The sequence below is a fragment of the Dictyostelium discoideum genome (assembly GCF_000004695.1).
Source record: "Dictyostelium discoideum AX4 chromosome 4 chromosome, whole genome shotgun sequence".
In the NCBI taxonomy this organism is placed as follows: domain Eukaryota; phylum Evosea; class Eumycetozoa; order Dictyosteliales; family Dictyosteliaceae; genus Dictyostelium; species Dictyostelium discoideum.
Window position 1 is genome coordinate 1188600 of NC_007090.3, and position 15791 is coordinate 1204390.

The 15791-nt window shown below is 20.2% G+C and overlaps 6 protein-coding genes across 6 annotated transcripts in view; 3 read left to right on the plus strand and 3 right to left on the minus strand.

Moving 5' to 3' along the window:
* The window catches only part of DDB_G0283833 (hypothetical protein), a gene marked incomplete at both ends in the record, with an annotated part of 3342 nt that extends 1272 nt beyond the window's left edge, over positions 1–2070 (minus strand). Inside the window, 6 exons of the mRNA XM_633808.1 lie at positions 1–471; positions 544–693; positions 786–920; positions 1016–1398; positions 1531–1696; positions 1792–2070. The exon at positions 1–471 is cut by the window's left edge and continues 1272 nt beyond it. Of these exons, the coding sequence (XP_638900.1) occupies positions 1–471; positions 544–693; positions 786–920; positions 1016–1398; positions 1531–1696; positions 1792–2070 (1584 nt within the window). The remainder of the gene's footprint in view (positions 472–543; positions 694–785; positions 921–1015; positions 1399–1530; positions 1697–1791) is intronic.
* Positions 2071–2839: 769 nt separating this feature from the next.
* rae1 (WD40 repeat-containing protein) lies at positions 2840–4161 on the plus strand (the record flags this gene model as incomplete). Its single annotated transcript, XM_633809.1, has 3 exons — positions 2840–3070; positions 3154–3605; positions 3816–4161. 3 exons carry the CDS (start codon positions 2840–2842, stop codon positions 4159–4161), a joined length of 1029 nt encoding a protein of 342 aa, XP_638901.1.
* A 345-nt stretch (positions 4162–4506) lies between these two features.
* Positions 4507–6024, minus strand: ube1c (ubiquitin-activating enzyme E1C; the record flags this gene model as incomplete). The annotated part of the gene is made up of 3 exons (XM_633810.1): positions 4507–5084; positions 5191–5573; positions 5657–6024. The coding sequence occupies 3 exons, from the start codon at positions 6022–6024 to the stop codon at positions 4507–4509; spliced, it is 1329 nt and encodes a 442-aa protein (XP_638902.1).
* A 1293-nt stretch (positions 6025–7317) lies between these two features.
* On the plus strand, positions 7318–9540 carry DDB_G0283837 (ADF/cofilin-like domain-containing protein; the record flags this gene model as incomplete). Its single annotated transcript, XM_633811.1, has 4 exons — positions 7318–7370; positions 7479–7764; positions 7908–8315; positions 8428–9540. The coding sequence occupies 4 exons, from the start codon at positions 7318–7320 to the stop codon at positions 9538–9540; spliced, it is 1860 nt and encodes a 619-aa protein (XP_638903.1).
* Positions 9541–9622: 82 nt separating this feature from the next.
* Positions 9623–12483, minus strand: grlN (G-protein-coupled receptor family 3 protein 13; the record flags this gene model as incomplete). Its single annotated transcript, XM_633812.1, has 3 exons — positions 9623–11128; positions 11218–12359; positions 12456–12483. The coding sequence occupies 3 exons, from the start codon at positions 12481–12483 to the stop codon at positions 9623–9625; spliced, it is 2676 nt and encodes an 891-aa protein (XP_638904.1).
* A 1403-nt stretch (positions 12484–13886) lies between these two features.
* alg6 (dolichyl-phosphate-glucose alpha-1,3-glucosyltransferase) lies at positions 13887–15717 on the plus strand (the record flags this gene model as incomplete). The annotated part of the gene is made up of 4 exons (XM_633813.1): positions 13887–14176; positions 14282–14710; positions 14788–15015; positions 15108–15717. The coding sequence occupies 4 exons, from the start codon at positions 13887–13889 to the stop codon at positions 15715–15717; spliced, it is 1557 nt and encodes a 518-aa protein (XP_638905.1).
* Positions 15718–15791: the final 74 nt, after the last annotated feature.

Here is a 15791-nt window from a genome sequence, read left to right on the forward strand (position 1 = left end):
ATTAATTGAACTAAATGAACCAAATGAATAATAGTAATTTCTAATTGCAACTAATGAATTTTCAATAAACAAATTTGGTGCTTCACAAAAGAAAGAACCATCTGAAAATATATTTAAAACTGTATTGTTAAATGTAATTGGTGCATTAGTTGACATAATCACATAATTACCAATATTGATTGAACTATTGTCCGAGTGGAAGCTAGTATTTGTAAATGCTCCAAAATAACCAAATACATATAATGTTGAGTTTTTAATATCCAAAATACTTGAATTTGTCATAAATAAATTACCTCTCATTTGAAATATTGAATTTTCAATTGAAACATATGAAAAATGTTTTGTATAAAAATCTGCATCTTGAATTATTAAATTTGAATTATTAACTAAAATACTTGAATTATCTCTTAAATCAATTGGTCCTTCAATTGCAAATGTTGAATTATTAATTATCTCAATTTTACTTTTATCCTATTTTTAAAAAATAAATTAATAAAATTTTTTTTTTTTTTTTTTTTTTTTTTTTTCCCAACCAAAACTTACTAATAAAATACAAAATGTTTGAACACTTAAATCACTTATACCAACAACATAATAAGATTCATCAATTTGTAATAGAGATGAACCAGACATAGTTAATTTTGTATCATTTGAAACTATAGAACTATTAAATACTAATAATTTTGAATTTTCCTTTTAATTTTCTTAAAATATTAGTATATATATATATATATAATTATTATAATTATTAATTTCTTTTATTTTAAAATATTTTTAATACATACAGCTAACCTAATATATGAATTAAATGCAGTTAAAAGACTCTTTTTTGAAAGATTAATTACAGAATTATATTTAATATTAAAAAAATAATTTGATAAAATTAATTGTGAATCAATAACATTAAATTCATTAGAGCTCTAATTTTTTTTTTAAAAAAATTAATAAAGTAGTTAGTAATTTTATTTAAATAAAAAATTTCCACTTTTTTTTTAAAAAATGTGAACACACTTACACCTAACGAATTATACATTAATAAACCATGTGTATCATTTAATAAAAAGTACATAACTGAATCAGTTAATGTAAAATTAGCTCCTTCACTTAATTCAACATAATTATATGAAACTAATGTTGAATGTTGAATATCTATTATTGAATCTCCATTAAAAACTGTAAATCCATGTATTTCTAATTTTTTAATTGAATAAAATTCCAATTTGGCTTGATTTATTACCCAAAAATTACCATAAATGTAAAAATCATCCAATTGAATTAAAAATGTTAATGAACCTGGATCTGATGTAAAGAATGAACTATAAAATGCAAGTGGAGCAATAACATTATTATAAAAATCATATCTATTAATTACATCTTTATAAAAAATAACTCCATAATCTTTTTTTAAAAAAAAAAAAAAAAAAAAAAAAAAAAAAAAAAAAAAAAAAAAAAAAAAAAAAAAAAGAATATGTTAGAATGAAATATAAAAAATAATAATTATAATAATTTTGAAATTTATTTATATCTTACATAAAGAAAAAGCTCCAAAATTTTCAACAGTTGCATTGAAATAAGTTGGACCTCTAATTTCCGTAATATAGGTATTATTGTAAATTAATGCTGTAATGTTATTATAAATTACAAATTCACCATAATAATTGAAAATTATATCTTTACATGTTAAAGGTCCTTTTACCTATAAATTATAAATTAAAAATTAAAAATTATTACAATAAATTAGCTTTTCAATATTTTGTATTAATTTTTTTAAAAAAAGACTAAAATACTAACTTTGATATAACCAAAATTATTGGTCAAAGCATACATTGATATTGGATCATTAATTGTAAGATTATCATAAGTAATTCCGTCAACAACTACATTACTTTCAATTGTTGGAACTCCATTTGGGTCCCAATTTTGAGGGTTTTCAGCATCACCATTACCAACTCCAGATATACTAATCCACTCTTTTAAAAATGGTTGTGAATTAACAAAACTATTTTTTAAAATAAAAATACAAATTAAAATAAATAAAAAGAAATAAGTATTATTTCCTTCTTTTTTCATTTTTTTTTTTTTTTGTTTGTTTTTTTTTTATGATATTTTTTTTTTTTTTATAGTTTTTTTTAGTTTTTTCGCATGAGAATTTTAGAAAACCAACTTTTTTTTTTTTTTTATTTTTTCGCATGAGAAAAACTAAAAAAAAATAAAAGTTGGTTTTTCTAAAAAAATAAAAAAGATATTTTCAATTGATTGGAAATTTTAATTTTTTTTTAAAAATTTTTCTAAAAATAAACTGGGATTTTTCAAGTTTTTATGCAAATTTCAAAAGATAATTATTTAATTTTTTTTTTTTATTTTTATAAAAAAAAAAAAAGAGGATCCAGTGTAAAAATAAAAAAAAACACCAGCGAACTTTAAAGATTATTATTTATTTTTTATTTTTTATTTTTTGTAAATAATAGAAATTTAATATTAAAAGTGATGTTTTAAATAAAATATTCCATAAAAAAAAAAAAAAAAAAAAACCATTTAAAAAAAAATCATTTAAAAAAAAAAAAAAAAGAAATTCTTTGGGTTTATTTCTTGATTTTTTGATAATAATTAACTTTCAAATCTGGAGTAATCACATTGTTGTTTGTTGAAAATTCATATTGAAAAAAATTCTTAAAAAAAAAAAAATAAAAAATAAAAAAAAAAAAAAAAATAAAAAAAAAAAAATAAAAAAAAAAAAAAAAAAATTCGAAATGAAATTCATTTTTTTTTGAAAATCTCACACACATACATACAGATACATTTATATATTTATTTATTGTTATTATTATTAAATTATATAATGTTTTCAACATCAACAACTACAAACCCAAATAATGATATTGAATTATCAAGTCCACCAAGTGATGGTGTATCTTGTTTAAAATTCTCACCAAAAGCAAACAATTTTATAGTAGCAGGTTCATGGGATCAAAAAGTTAGATGTTGGGAAATAAATCCATCAACAAAATCATCAATGCCAAAAGCAATCATAAGTCATGATGCTGCAATTTTATGTACAGATTGGAGTGGTGTAAGTTTATTTTAAAAAATAAAAATATCAAATAAAATAATAATAACTAATAATAATAATAATATTTTTTTTTAAATTTTTAGGATGGTACAAAAGTATTTACAGGTGGTGTTGATGGTAAAGGAAAATGTTGGAATTTAGCAACTAATCAAATGGTACAAGTAGCACAACATACAGCACCAATTAAAGAATGTTTTTGGATTGAAGAGAGTAATGTATTAGTTACAGCATCATGGGATAAAACATTGAAATATTGGGATACAAGACAACAAACGGGTACACCTGTTTTATCATTAGAATTAACTGAAAGAATATATGCAATGGATATGTTATACCCATTATTAGCAGTTGCAACAGCAGATAAAAAAATTTATATTTATGATCTTAAAAATCCACAATCACCTTATAAAACTGTAGACTCATTATTAAAATTTCAAACAAGATGTATATCTTGTTTCCCCGATAAAAGTGGTTTCGCTTTAGGTTCAATTGAAGGTAGAGTTGCAATTCAATCTTTAGATGATTCAAAACAAGAGTAAGTTTTAAAAATTTTAAGAAAATATATAAAAAATTTAAAAGAAAATAACAAAGAATGATATTAATTATACCCTTCTTCTTCTTATTCTTTTTCTCTTTTTCATCACCCTTTACTTAAATAAATAAAATATATTTTATTTTTGGATAATTTATTATTATTATTATTATTATTTGGGATGATTTTATAAAAAAAAAAAAAAAAAAATAGAAATTCATTTACATTTAAATGTCATAGAGAAAATGATACAGTAGCATATGCAGTTAATAATATTTCATTTGCATTACCATATGGTACATTCGCAACAGCAGGTTCTGATGGTGGTTTCAGTTTTTGGGATAAAGAATCCAAATTTAGATTAAAACAATTTTCAAAATTACCACAATCAATTTCAACAGCAACTTTCAATCTTGATGCTTCTTTATATGCTTATGCATCATCTTATGATTGGAGTAAAGGTAGTCAATATTTTGATCCAAATCAACCAAATTCAATTTTCGTTCGTGTGGTTGGTGATGAAGCAAAAAAAGGAAATAGACAAACTAAAAAGAGATAAATAAAAATAAAAATTAATAAAAAAAAAAAAAAATAATAATAACAACAATCAATACAAATAGTACAATGCAAATAATACAGACTTCAAATGAATATTTAATGTAATCATCCAAGAAATTAAATTAAAAAAAAAAAAAAAAAAAAAAAAAAACTAATAAAATATAAAAGAATAATAATAATCTTTTTTCTTTTTTTTTATGTAAAGTTACAGAGTGTTTTTTATTTATTTATTTATTTATTTATTTATTTTTATAATCAATTAACAAATAAAAAAAAAAAAAAAAAAAAAAATATCTTTTTCTTTTTTTTTTTTTTTTTCTTTTTTTCTTTTTTTTTTTTATTTATTTTAAGAAGTATATTTAATTCTCATTCTAACAGCAAGATTACCTGGAAGTGCTGGATCAGTGATTGTAATTTCATCATCTTCTTGAACATTTAATTCTGATAAAGTTTTTTCAAGATTTGGAACAGTTGATTGATGAAGGAGTCCTTGCATATAAAGGTTTCTACCATTTGAACGAAGTGATGGTTTTTTAAATTGGAAACGAGAATCGGTTGTAATCTTTTCGAGAAAAGTAGAGAGTGTATTTGATTTATCGATTTCAAATGTTACCAAATTTGTACCACAAACTGCACAACCTTCCTTAATTTCGTATTCAAATGTGAATGTGTAAACACCATTCAAACCATTATACATCATATAGTTATTTAAATAACCACTACTATCGGTACAAAATTTAAAAACTTCATTACAACATGCTGCTGCAATGATTGCATTGGTTGATGCAATTGCTGGAATAATATTTTTAGCAACACCTTGAGTTAATTTGTATGTGACACCATTAATATTGAATTTTTCAGCTCTCTTTTTTGCACATTCAAATAACCAATTCATATGATCTGGATTATCATTATCAAATTGTTCTTTTTATAAAAAATAAAAAAAATAAATTATATATATATTATATTTTATTAATATTTTTTATTTTTTTAAATATGTTATTAATTATTATTATATTATTAAACTTACTTGGATCAAATGGTTTTTCAAGAGTGGCATCTTGAAGTCCAAATAATAAAGCCCATTGAATACAATGTTCTGGTACACGTGGAGTATTTGCAATTGTACATATAGCATAAGAAACTTGTGGTGGGAAAGCATCCAATGAACATTCAAAACATGAAGAAATCTTTGGAAGAATTACTCTTGCTTGACCTTTGAAACCCTCTGTACCACCATCAACCAATGGAATGATTGTATCTGGTTCAATATCACCACTATCATTTACAACAACTAAATTAACTAATAAACCATTAATCCATCTTCTTGCTTCTATTGAATCTAAACCTGCAATAACAATTTTAAATTGTCTATAATAATCTTCATCTTTATCTTGAATTCTACATTTATGTCTTTTAAAAATAAAATAAAATAAATAAAATTAATAAATTATAAAATTAAATAAAAAAAAATAAAAAAAATTTATTTTACTTACGGAGTTACATTACAACCAGTAATTCTTGAATTAATAAAAGCTGCAGCAACTTCAGCTTTTGATTTTCCAACATCCTTTCTTCTGAAAAGGAATTGTCTATTTAAATTTGAAATATCAATTGTATCCATATCGATAACATCGATATTTCTGAAACCAGATAAAGCAAGATTCTTTAAGATTTCACAACCTAAACCACCAGCACCAATAACTAATACCTTGAAATCATTTTGTAAACCATTCATAATATTTGGTGATGCTTTTGTATCTGGTTCAAAACTTGGTGAAGCAAATGGACCTGTTCTCTTTATAATCTTTTCAATATCTATCCATCTACCTGGTAAATCAACTGAAGTATCCATTGTTTCCATCATTAATATTTTATTTATCTAATTAAATTATTTATTTGTATATATATATAAATAAATAATCTTAATAAATTCCAAAAATTAAAAAAATTAGAAAAAAAAAAAAAAAAAATTAAAAAAAAAAAAAAAAAAAAATGATATTTTTGAAATTAAAAAAAAGAAAAAATAAAAAAAAAAAAAAAAAAAATAAAATTAATTGTTTTTTTTTTTTCCTTTATTATATTTTTAAATAATTCATTGAAAAATCCTAATTGGAAGATCACCTTTATTTATATTTTTTATTATTAATTTTTTTTTTTTTTTTTTTTTTTACAATTTTGATAATTTAATATAATTGTTTCTACGATTTTGATAAATCGTTTTTTCTATAAGATCAATTATTTTTAAATTTTTAATTTGAGATATATTAAAGTTATTATAATTTGAAAATAAATATATTTTAATTTTTTCAGCACTTTCGTCACTTATTTTATATTGATCCAATGTTTTATCTAATATCAATGCACAGGTTTCTATATCTAATTCCTTTGAAATTAAATTAATAATATCATTTTTAATTTCCTTATTATTTTTTTTATTTATTTGATTGTTGGTTTTTATATTTTTTTTATTAATAAATAAAGTATTAATGGAATTTAATGAAGAAATCATTATATATATTTATATAGAAATATATTTTTTTTTAACTTTTAATTTTTAAAAACAATGGCAAATATTTGAATAATATTTCTTTTTTTTTTTTTTTTTTTTTTTATCATTTAATTTAATTTAATTTTAAAATAATTAATTCAAATAATAAAAAAAAAAACAAATTATCTTTAAAAACTCAATAATATTTTTTAATACATTAATACATGTATTATAATAATTTAAACTTGTATAAATTAGACACATAATGAAAAAGGATAAAATTAATAGGATATGAAAATAAATTAGTATTAAAAAAAAAAAAAAAAAAAAAAAAAAAAAAAAAAAAAAAAAAAAAAAAAAAAAAAAAAAAAAAAAAAAAAATTTTTTTTTGGGGGGGGAAAAAAAAAAAATCCCCGGGGGGAAATTTTAATTAAAAAAAAAAAGTCCTTTTTTAAGGGGAAAAAAAAAAAAACCGGGGTAAACCCCCCAAAAGGGAAAAAGGGTTAAATTTTTTTTTTTTTTTTTTTTTTTTTTCCAGGTTTTTAGTTTTCCCCAATTCCTTTTTTTTTTTTTTTTTGTTTTTTTTTTTTTTTCTTTTCAATTTATCTGTTAATAATTATTATCTCTATTATCCATTGTGTTTTTTATATGTATTTTTAAATAAAAATGAATAGTTTATCTCAAGGGAAATTTATATCCTTAATAAAAAAAAACAAATGGTAATTGTATTTTTTTTTTTTTTTTTTTTTTTTTTAATAATTAAATAAAATTACACAACAATTAAAAAAAATACTAATTATTCTTTTTTTTATTTTTTTATTTATTAGGACAATATTTGAAAATGACCTTAATATAATTCGTTGTGGTTCAACAATATCAGAATTATGTACAAGTTTTAAATTTAATTCTTGTTTGAATATTATTATTCATGAAACTGTAAATACAAATATTGTAACACCAAAAGTTTTACAAAATCCAAACAATAAAGTATTCACAGAGAATGATAATGCTGGACCTTCTTTTATTATCGCATATTATGAAGGACCAAATTGTAAACCATTAGAGAAACAACAATTTCATGATTCTTTTTTAAATTTAATTAAAATGTTATCTGTAAGTATTTTATTTTATTTAATTTTATTTTTAATTTTCAAAACTATATTTGATATTAACTTTTTTAAAATATTTAATTAATTCATTTCCATTTTCATTTTCATTTTCTTTTAATTTTTATTTTTGGAAAAAAAAAAAAAAAGAAAAAAATAAAAATTAAAAAAGTATTCAACTTTTGTCAACAATATAAACAAGATCAATTATTTGAACAACATTTAAAAAAATATTCATTTAAATCATCATTTTTTAATAAAAATCAAAATCAAAATCAACATTGTGAAAATAATATTTCAGATATTATTAATAGAATTGGTGATAAAGAATCAATTGTATTTAATTCTCCCAATTCTTATGATTCAATCAGTTTTTCATTATTATCAAATATTGTTGATGTTAAACCATTATTAAAACATGGTAGTATTTTTGTTTATAAAAAGAATTATAAAGATTTAATTTATGTTTTATTAGAAGAACCAATTTCAAAATCATCTTCTGCAATTCAAAAAATTAAATCAAATTTATTATTTCAATATATTTATATATTTTTAACTGTTTGTATCATCTTCCTTTTAAATAATAATAATAATAATAATTATTTAAAATAGTTTATTAACATATATATTTTTTTTCCTTTTCTTTTTTTTTATTCTTATTCACCAATAGGAAAGTAATAAATTTAATATTGAAGTTATTAAACTAACATCACAATTACAAGTTAATTCATTAGAAGAGATAATTTCATCAAATTCATATCATGACGGATACCATTCAATTCAATCACCTGGTGGATTTAGTTTATCAAATAGTTCAATGGGAGGTTGTAGAAGAATATTTAGAGGTTCTTCATGTTTTTCCGTACCATTGATCTCACCATCTTTATCTCTTAAATCTTCAACTGAAAATTCACCAAATTTAAAGAAACGTGTTTCACCTCATTCCTATTCACCAATAGTTTCCAAAAATTCAATAAATAATAATAATAATAATAATAATTATAATAATAATAATAATAATAATAATAATAATAATAAAAAAGGAAATAGTATAAATGAAAATAATGAAAATAATAATAATAATGAAGAATACACTTTAACATCACCATCGGCAATTAGTAATATTAATTTAGAAACATTATCATCAAATCGACTATCACCAGCTATTTCTTTAAAATCATCTAGATCTTCAAATTATATGTTTACATTACCATTAAGTCCAACAAGTAATACAATTGAGCATGTTAAAGATAACCAAGGAAATGAAATTACAAAGATTAATCAAGTATCATATATTGAACCTCACATAATGTTTAAAGCATTCCAAGAATTTAATGAAAGAAAGATTAATTGGTTATTAGTTGGATATGAAGGTAAAAATATGAAATTGGTTGGTAAAGGTGTTAATGGTTTACCAGAATTAAAACAACAATTAAATGAATCAAAAGCTTATTTCGGTGTTGTTGGTATAACTTTCTCTGATTCAAGAAATTTTGGAAATAATACAAATACACTAACCTATAAAGGACTTTTTATAGAATGGTTAGGTAATAATTCATGTACAAGAGAAAGGGCAATGATTGGCAGTCATTCACCTGCTGTCACTTTATTATTTAAACAAAAATCAGCAATTCATTGTGATTTAAGATGTGATGATATTGATGATTTATCAGAAGATTATGTACTTCAAAAAGTTACAAGTTTTAGACAAGAAATTCAATTCAAAAAAGTTGTCAACTCATTAACAACAAGTTCAAATAATTTAATTGAAACTGTTATTTAAAATTTTTAAAATTTGAAATAAACATTTATTATTTATATATTTTGTTTTTTTTATTTTTTATTTTTATTTTTTATTTTTTATTTTATTGAATGATAGAATCAGAATTTGAATCACTACTTTCAGATTCAGAATCTGAATTTTCAATAACTTCATCTTTTTCAACTACAACAATGTTTTCTTCTTCTAAAATTGGAGATAGTGTTATCATCATATTATGATATTGTCTTGGTGACATTGGTTCTTCAACTCGTGGTGTAGCTAATGAATTAATTGAACGTGGTGTTAAAATTCCATCAGTACGTGGAGTATTTAAATCATTTGTACGTGGAGTACTTAAATCATTTGTACGTGGAGTTATTAAATCATTTGTACGAGGAGTTGTTAAATCATTTGTACGAGGAGTTGTTAAATCATTTGTACGAGGAGTTGCAGTTAAAGTACGAGGAGTTGGATTTGGTTGTTCACTTGATTCTGTATAAGTTGGTTGTTCACTTGGTTCTGTATAAGTTGGATCATCATTATAAGTCATTTCATTTGCAGCTTCAGAATTTGGTTGAACTGATTCAATAAAAGTAAAAACATCCATACATTCAATGGTATCACCTTTTGAGGAGGAGGATGATTGTTTACTTTCTTCATCATCATCAGTAAAGTCATAAAGGAAAAGGTTGACTCTTTTTGGAGCATTTTTAGAACTCTTTTTAGAAATTGAATCTAAATTTGTTGGGTCATTAGTTGTTGAAGATTTATTTTTTCTTTTAGAAGTTGATGATGAAGATTGTCTAAATATTTCATTTGAACCTTCAGCACCATAAATTTTTAAAGCCCAGAATTTTGGAATGAACATTATTGTAATTATAGCCGCAACGATGAATATAAAACCTGAGCAAAGTATTTCAGTATTGTGACCAGTTTTTGAAATGGTTAGAGGTGCAATTATTAAAAGACAAAATACAATAGAATATAAACTGTAGGCAACTGATTTGGATTCATTAAATTCTTCAATATCGACTATTCTAATTTTCCAAGATACAAAAATACCAATCATTACAATTATTGCAAAATAACCTAATAAAAAGTATAACGCAATTAAACCACCATCCATCATTTCACATTGTATTTCATATGATGAAAACTTTTCATCATTAGGGAAAACTTTAAATGGTGTTAATTTTCCAAGACCTGTAATCAATGATAATAGGAAAACATTTAATAAAAACATTCCAAGTACCCATGGAAGTAATTGAAGATTGGTGATTTTAATATGATAAAGTTTTGGATTATCAAAAATTAACCAAATTCTAAAATTCTTTACCACAATACCACCAATCATCGTTGTAAGACCTAATGAAATTAACCAAAATTTTGCATTACATGTGAATACATTTACACCACTAACCCAAATAATTACTCCAATATATACAAATATCCCTCCAATCACTATAAATATTAAAAAAGTTGGACTTGCTGATTTAAATGATGGTTTATTTTTATATTTAATAATACAAATTTGTATTATAATTAATGCACCAATTAAAATACTTGAAACTATTGTTATACCATATTCAATTGTTTTTGAAATTGGTTTCTTTTTATTTTTTAAAAAATTTATTATTAATAAATTATTATTATTGTTTATTATTATAATTAAAATTATTATTATTGTTTTTTACTTACAAATAATATATAACCACTTATAATACCTAAATCAATTATACTTTCATTATTTAATTGATTTGTTAAAATTATATTTGTATCATTTAAAATTTGATTTTCTATCATTGATAAATTTGAATTAATATTATTAATTATTAAATTTGAAATTGATGGGTTAAAAATTAAATTAATATTAAATTGTGAATTGGTTGATTCGTTATTATTTGTATTATTATTATTATTTGTATTTGTATTATTAATTAAATTCGAAATTATTGGTAAAATATATAAAGTTAAATTATAAACTGAATTAAATAAAACATGATCTTTATTTAATGGTGGTGAAATTAAGAAACCATTGGAACCAATAATTTTTATATTTTGTTTTAAAAGTATATTACAAAATGTTAAATATTCATTATTTTCAAATGATGATGAAATTAAATCAACACCATTCTTTAATAATGATGATACTGATAATTCAATAATTTCTTGAAATGGGAAATTATTATTTGAAGCATTTTTAAAATCATAATCAATGGTGTAAAACATTAATTTAACCATTGGATTCGATAATCTTGCTCCAAAATAAAATGTATCCAATAGTGTTTGATCTTGGATTTTATTGGTTTTTAAATATCCTATTATATTCGTTTCACTAATTAATCCAGAAATATATCCACTTAAAAGTGTTGAAATTTTGAATGGGTAGTTTATTTCATAAAATTTATTATTATTATTATTATTATTGTTTGTATTACTGATTATATTATCATTTATTATTATTGTTGTTAAATTGTTAAATGTTTTCGATATATTATTCGCATTTTCAGAAAATATTGATTTATAAAATATTATTAAATCGATTTTCTCTTCAATAATTATATTATATAGTATATCATTTTTATTATTTATATTATTACTATTATTACTATTATTATTATTATTATTATTATTATTATTATTATTATTATTATTATTATTATTATTATTATTATTATTATTATTATTATTATTACTATTACTATTACTATTATTTAAATTATAAAATTTAATATTATTATTTGGTATTCCAAGATCTAAAGTAATTTTAATTAAATCTTGCTCAAACATATAGTTTAAACCAAATTTATTTAAATTGTCTAAATACCCATCTACAATTCCTAAAATTTTAAAATCTATAGGATTTAATGAATTTATTATATTTATAATATTTAATAAAATAAAAATTAAAAAAAATTTATTTATTTTATTTTTACTATTTATTTTATGGGTGTATAATTTCATTTTTTTTTTTTTTTTTTTTTTTTTTTTTTTTTTCTGAATGATTATTATATATTTATTTATTTATTTATTTATTTATTTATTTATTTATTTATTTATTTATTTATTTATTTATTTATTTATTTATTTATTTATTTATTTATTTATTTATTTATTTATTTATTTATTATTTATTTTATATTATTTTTATTTATTTTTTATTTTATTTTATTATTTTATTTTTTTATTTATTTCTTTATTTTTTTATTTACTTATTTATTTATTGTATTATTAAATTACTTTGCAACAGTGCAAAATTTTGGGAAAAAAATAAATAAAAAACTAAGGGGGTAGGCTTGTGTGTTTTGGAGAATAAATCATGTATTCAGTTTTTAAGTGAAATACAACAATTATTTGTAAAATAAAAAATAATAAAAAAAAAAAATAAAAAAAATGTGGTAGTGGTAAAAATAGATTATGGTTTTTTTTTTATTTTTTATTAATTTTGTTTTATTTTTTTTTTTTTTTTTATTTATTTAAATTTATTGGGTGATTTATTGTACAACTAACTATTAATCTTTGGTTGTCTATTAATTAGCGTAAAATAAAGGTTTCTGATTATATTATTAATTTTTTTTTTATTTTTTATTTTTAATTAAACAATTGTTGATGATTTATTAAATTCTAAATTTTATATTATTTCATTATCTAAAATTATTTTTTTTTTTAAATTAAATCATCACCAATTTTTCTAAATTTTTTTTTTTTTTTTTTTTTTTTTTTTTTTCGGAAGGATTTTTTTTATTTTTTAAAAAAAATCTTGAGTTGATTAAAAAAAAAAAAATTTGTAGAGTGAGATAAAAATAAAAAAAAAAAATGAATATAAAAAAAAAATAAAACCAAAAAAAAAAAAAAAAAAAAATTATATTAAATACATTCACATTTGAGAATTTAAATTTAGCGAGTGATTGTATGAAAGATTGTGACAAAGTATGTGTGAGTGTGTTGTTGATTGTTTTTTTTATTGAAAAGAAGTAAAATCTAAATTAATCACATGTGGGGGTATTTTTGACAACAAATTTTTCAAATTTGAGTGTGATAACTGAAAAAAAAAAAAAAAAAACACATATTCTTTGATTATATTTTTTAATAATCATTGTACATCTTTTGGGTTGAGCGAGGCAAAAAAAAAAAAAAAAAAAAAAATTTAATTATCACATTTTAATTGTATTATAATAATAAAAATGATTAAACATCTTTAAGAAATAATTATGAGTTTTTTTGTAATTTCTAAAAAAAAAATGGTTGGATTAAATCAATTTGAAAAAAAAAAAAAAAAAAAAAAAAAAAAAAAATTCATGAAAATTTGAAAAAATTTGAAACACTTCACCATCACCCAACAATTGTTTTTAATTAAAAAAAAAAGAATGAAGTCTCTCAACAATAAAGTGGGATTCTCAAGTTTAAATATATCAATAGTCTTATTGATTTTAATGATATCTTTGTTGGCCAGATATTTAGTTTCCTTAAATGGTTATTCTGGTCAATCAAAACCACCCATGTTTGGAGATTATGAAGCACAAAGACATTGGATGGAGATAACAACAAACTTAGATATTCACCAGTGGTACTTTAATTCTACAGATAATGATCTCATGTATTGGGGCTTAGATTATCCACCTCTTACTGCATATCTTAGTTGGGTTTTTGGTAAAATGTAATAATAATATAGTATATATATAATTATAAAAAATAAATAATATAAAAAAAAAAGAAAAGATTATTTATTAATATTAAAAAAAAAAAATGATAATTATTTTAGTGGAGAATTTATTGAACCAAAATCAATGGAATTATTTACATCAAGAGGTTATGAAACAGATTCAGGTAAATTATTTATGAGAATGACAGTAATAGTTTCAGATTTATTTATTTGGTTACCATCAGTTTGGTTTTTTGTTAAAACATTTTATAAACAAAGAAATATTTCTCAACAAATTTCAGCATTTCTTTTCATTTCATTACAACCTGGTTTGTTATTGATTGACCATGGTCATTTCCAATATAATGGTGTTAGTTTAGGTTTAGGATTATTCGCAATCACTTTTATAATTAGGGATCAACAACTTTTAGCAAGTTTCTTTTTTGTTCTTTCTTTAAATTATAAACAAATGTGTTTATATTATTCACCAGCTTTCTTTTTTTATTTATTATTATCAAATTTTGAATTTACTCTTAAATTTTCAAAAATGTAAGTACAACAAACAAAAAATGTTAATAAATATTTATTTAGGGATGATTATTAATTTAAAATCATAAATTTATTAGATTTTCATCAATTTTTAAAATTTTAAAGATTGGAATTGTTGTAATTTTTACATTTATTTTATGTTGGATTCCATTTTTATCAATTGAACAAGCATCTCAAGTTTTGTTTAGATTATTCCCATTCGCAAGAGGATTATATGAAGATAAAGTGGCAAATTTTTGGTGTTTTATTTCAATAATAATAAATGTGAAAAATTTATTTACAACTGATCAATTAATTAAAATTTGGTAATTATAAATATTTATTAAATATTATTATTGTATAATTAATTAATTCTTTTTTTTTTTTTTTTTTTTTTTTTTTTTTTCATTTTAAAAAGTTTAATTTTAACTTTAGTAACAATGTTACCATTAGTATATGGAATAAAAAGAATACCAAAGAACAAATTTGTATTTATACATTCATTAATTAATAGTTCATTTTCATTCTTTTTATTTTCATTTCAAGTTCATGAAAAAACAATTCTATTAGTATCATTACCAATTTCATTATTAATATTACATCATCCAAATATGGTTTGGTGGTTTATTTTAATTTCAACATTTAGTATGTTTCCATTACTTTTCAAAGATGGATTAGTAATTCCATATTTTGCAATAATGATATTATACATTGTTATTGGTTATCAATTTAAAAATTCAATAACTAGATCAAATAATCAATTCAAACATCAAAACTCTCAAGAAAATCTTTTAGCATCATCAGATAAATCATTCTATAGTATTTATTTAAATTATTGGTTTTATTTAAATATTATTGGAATGGTTGTTTGTCATCTTTTGTATCAATTTGCACCACATCCACCTCATTTACCAAGTTTATGGTTACTTTTAGTGTGTAATTTTAGTTTTATTCATTTCATATTAACATTTTTTTATTTCATTAAAGAAATGACAACTTTTTCTCCGATTAAAATAAAAAGTAATTAAATAATGATATATATATATATATTTTTTTTTTTTTTTAATTATTTTTTTATTTATTTATTTATTTTTTTTTATTT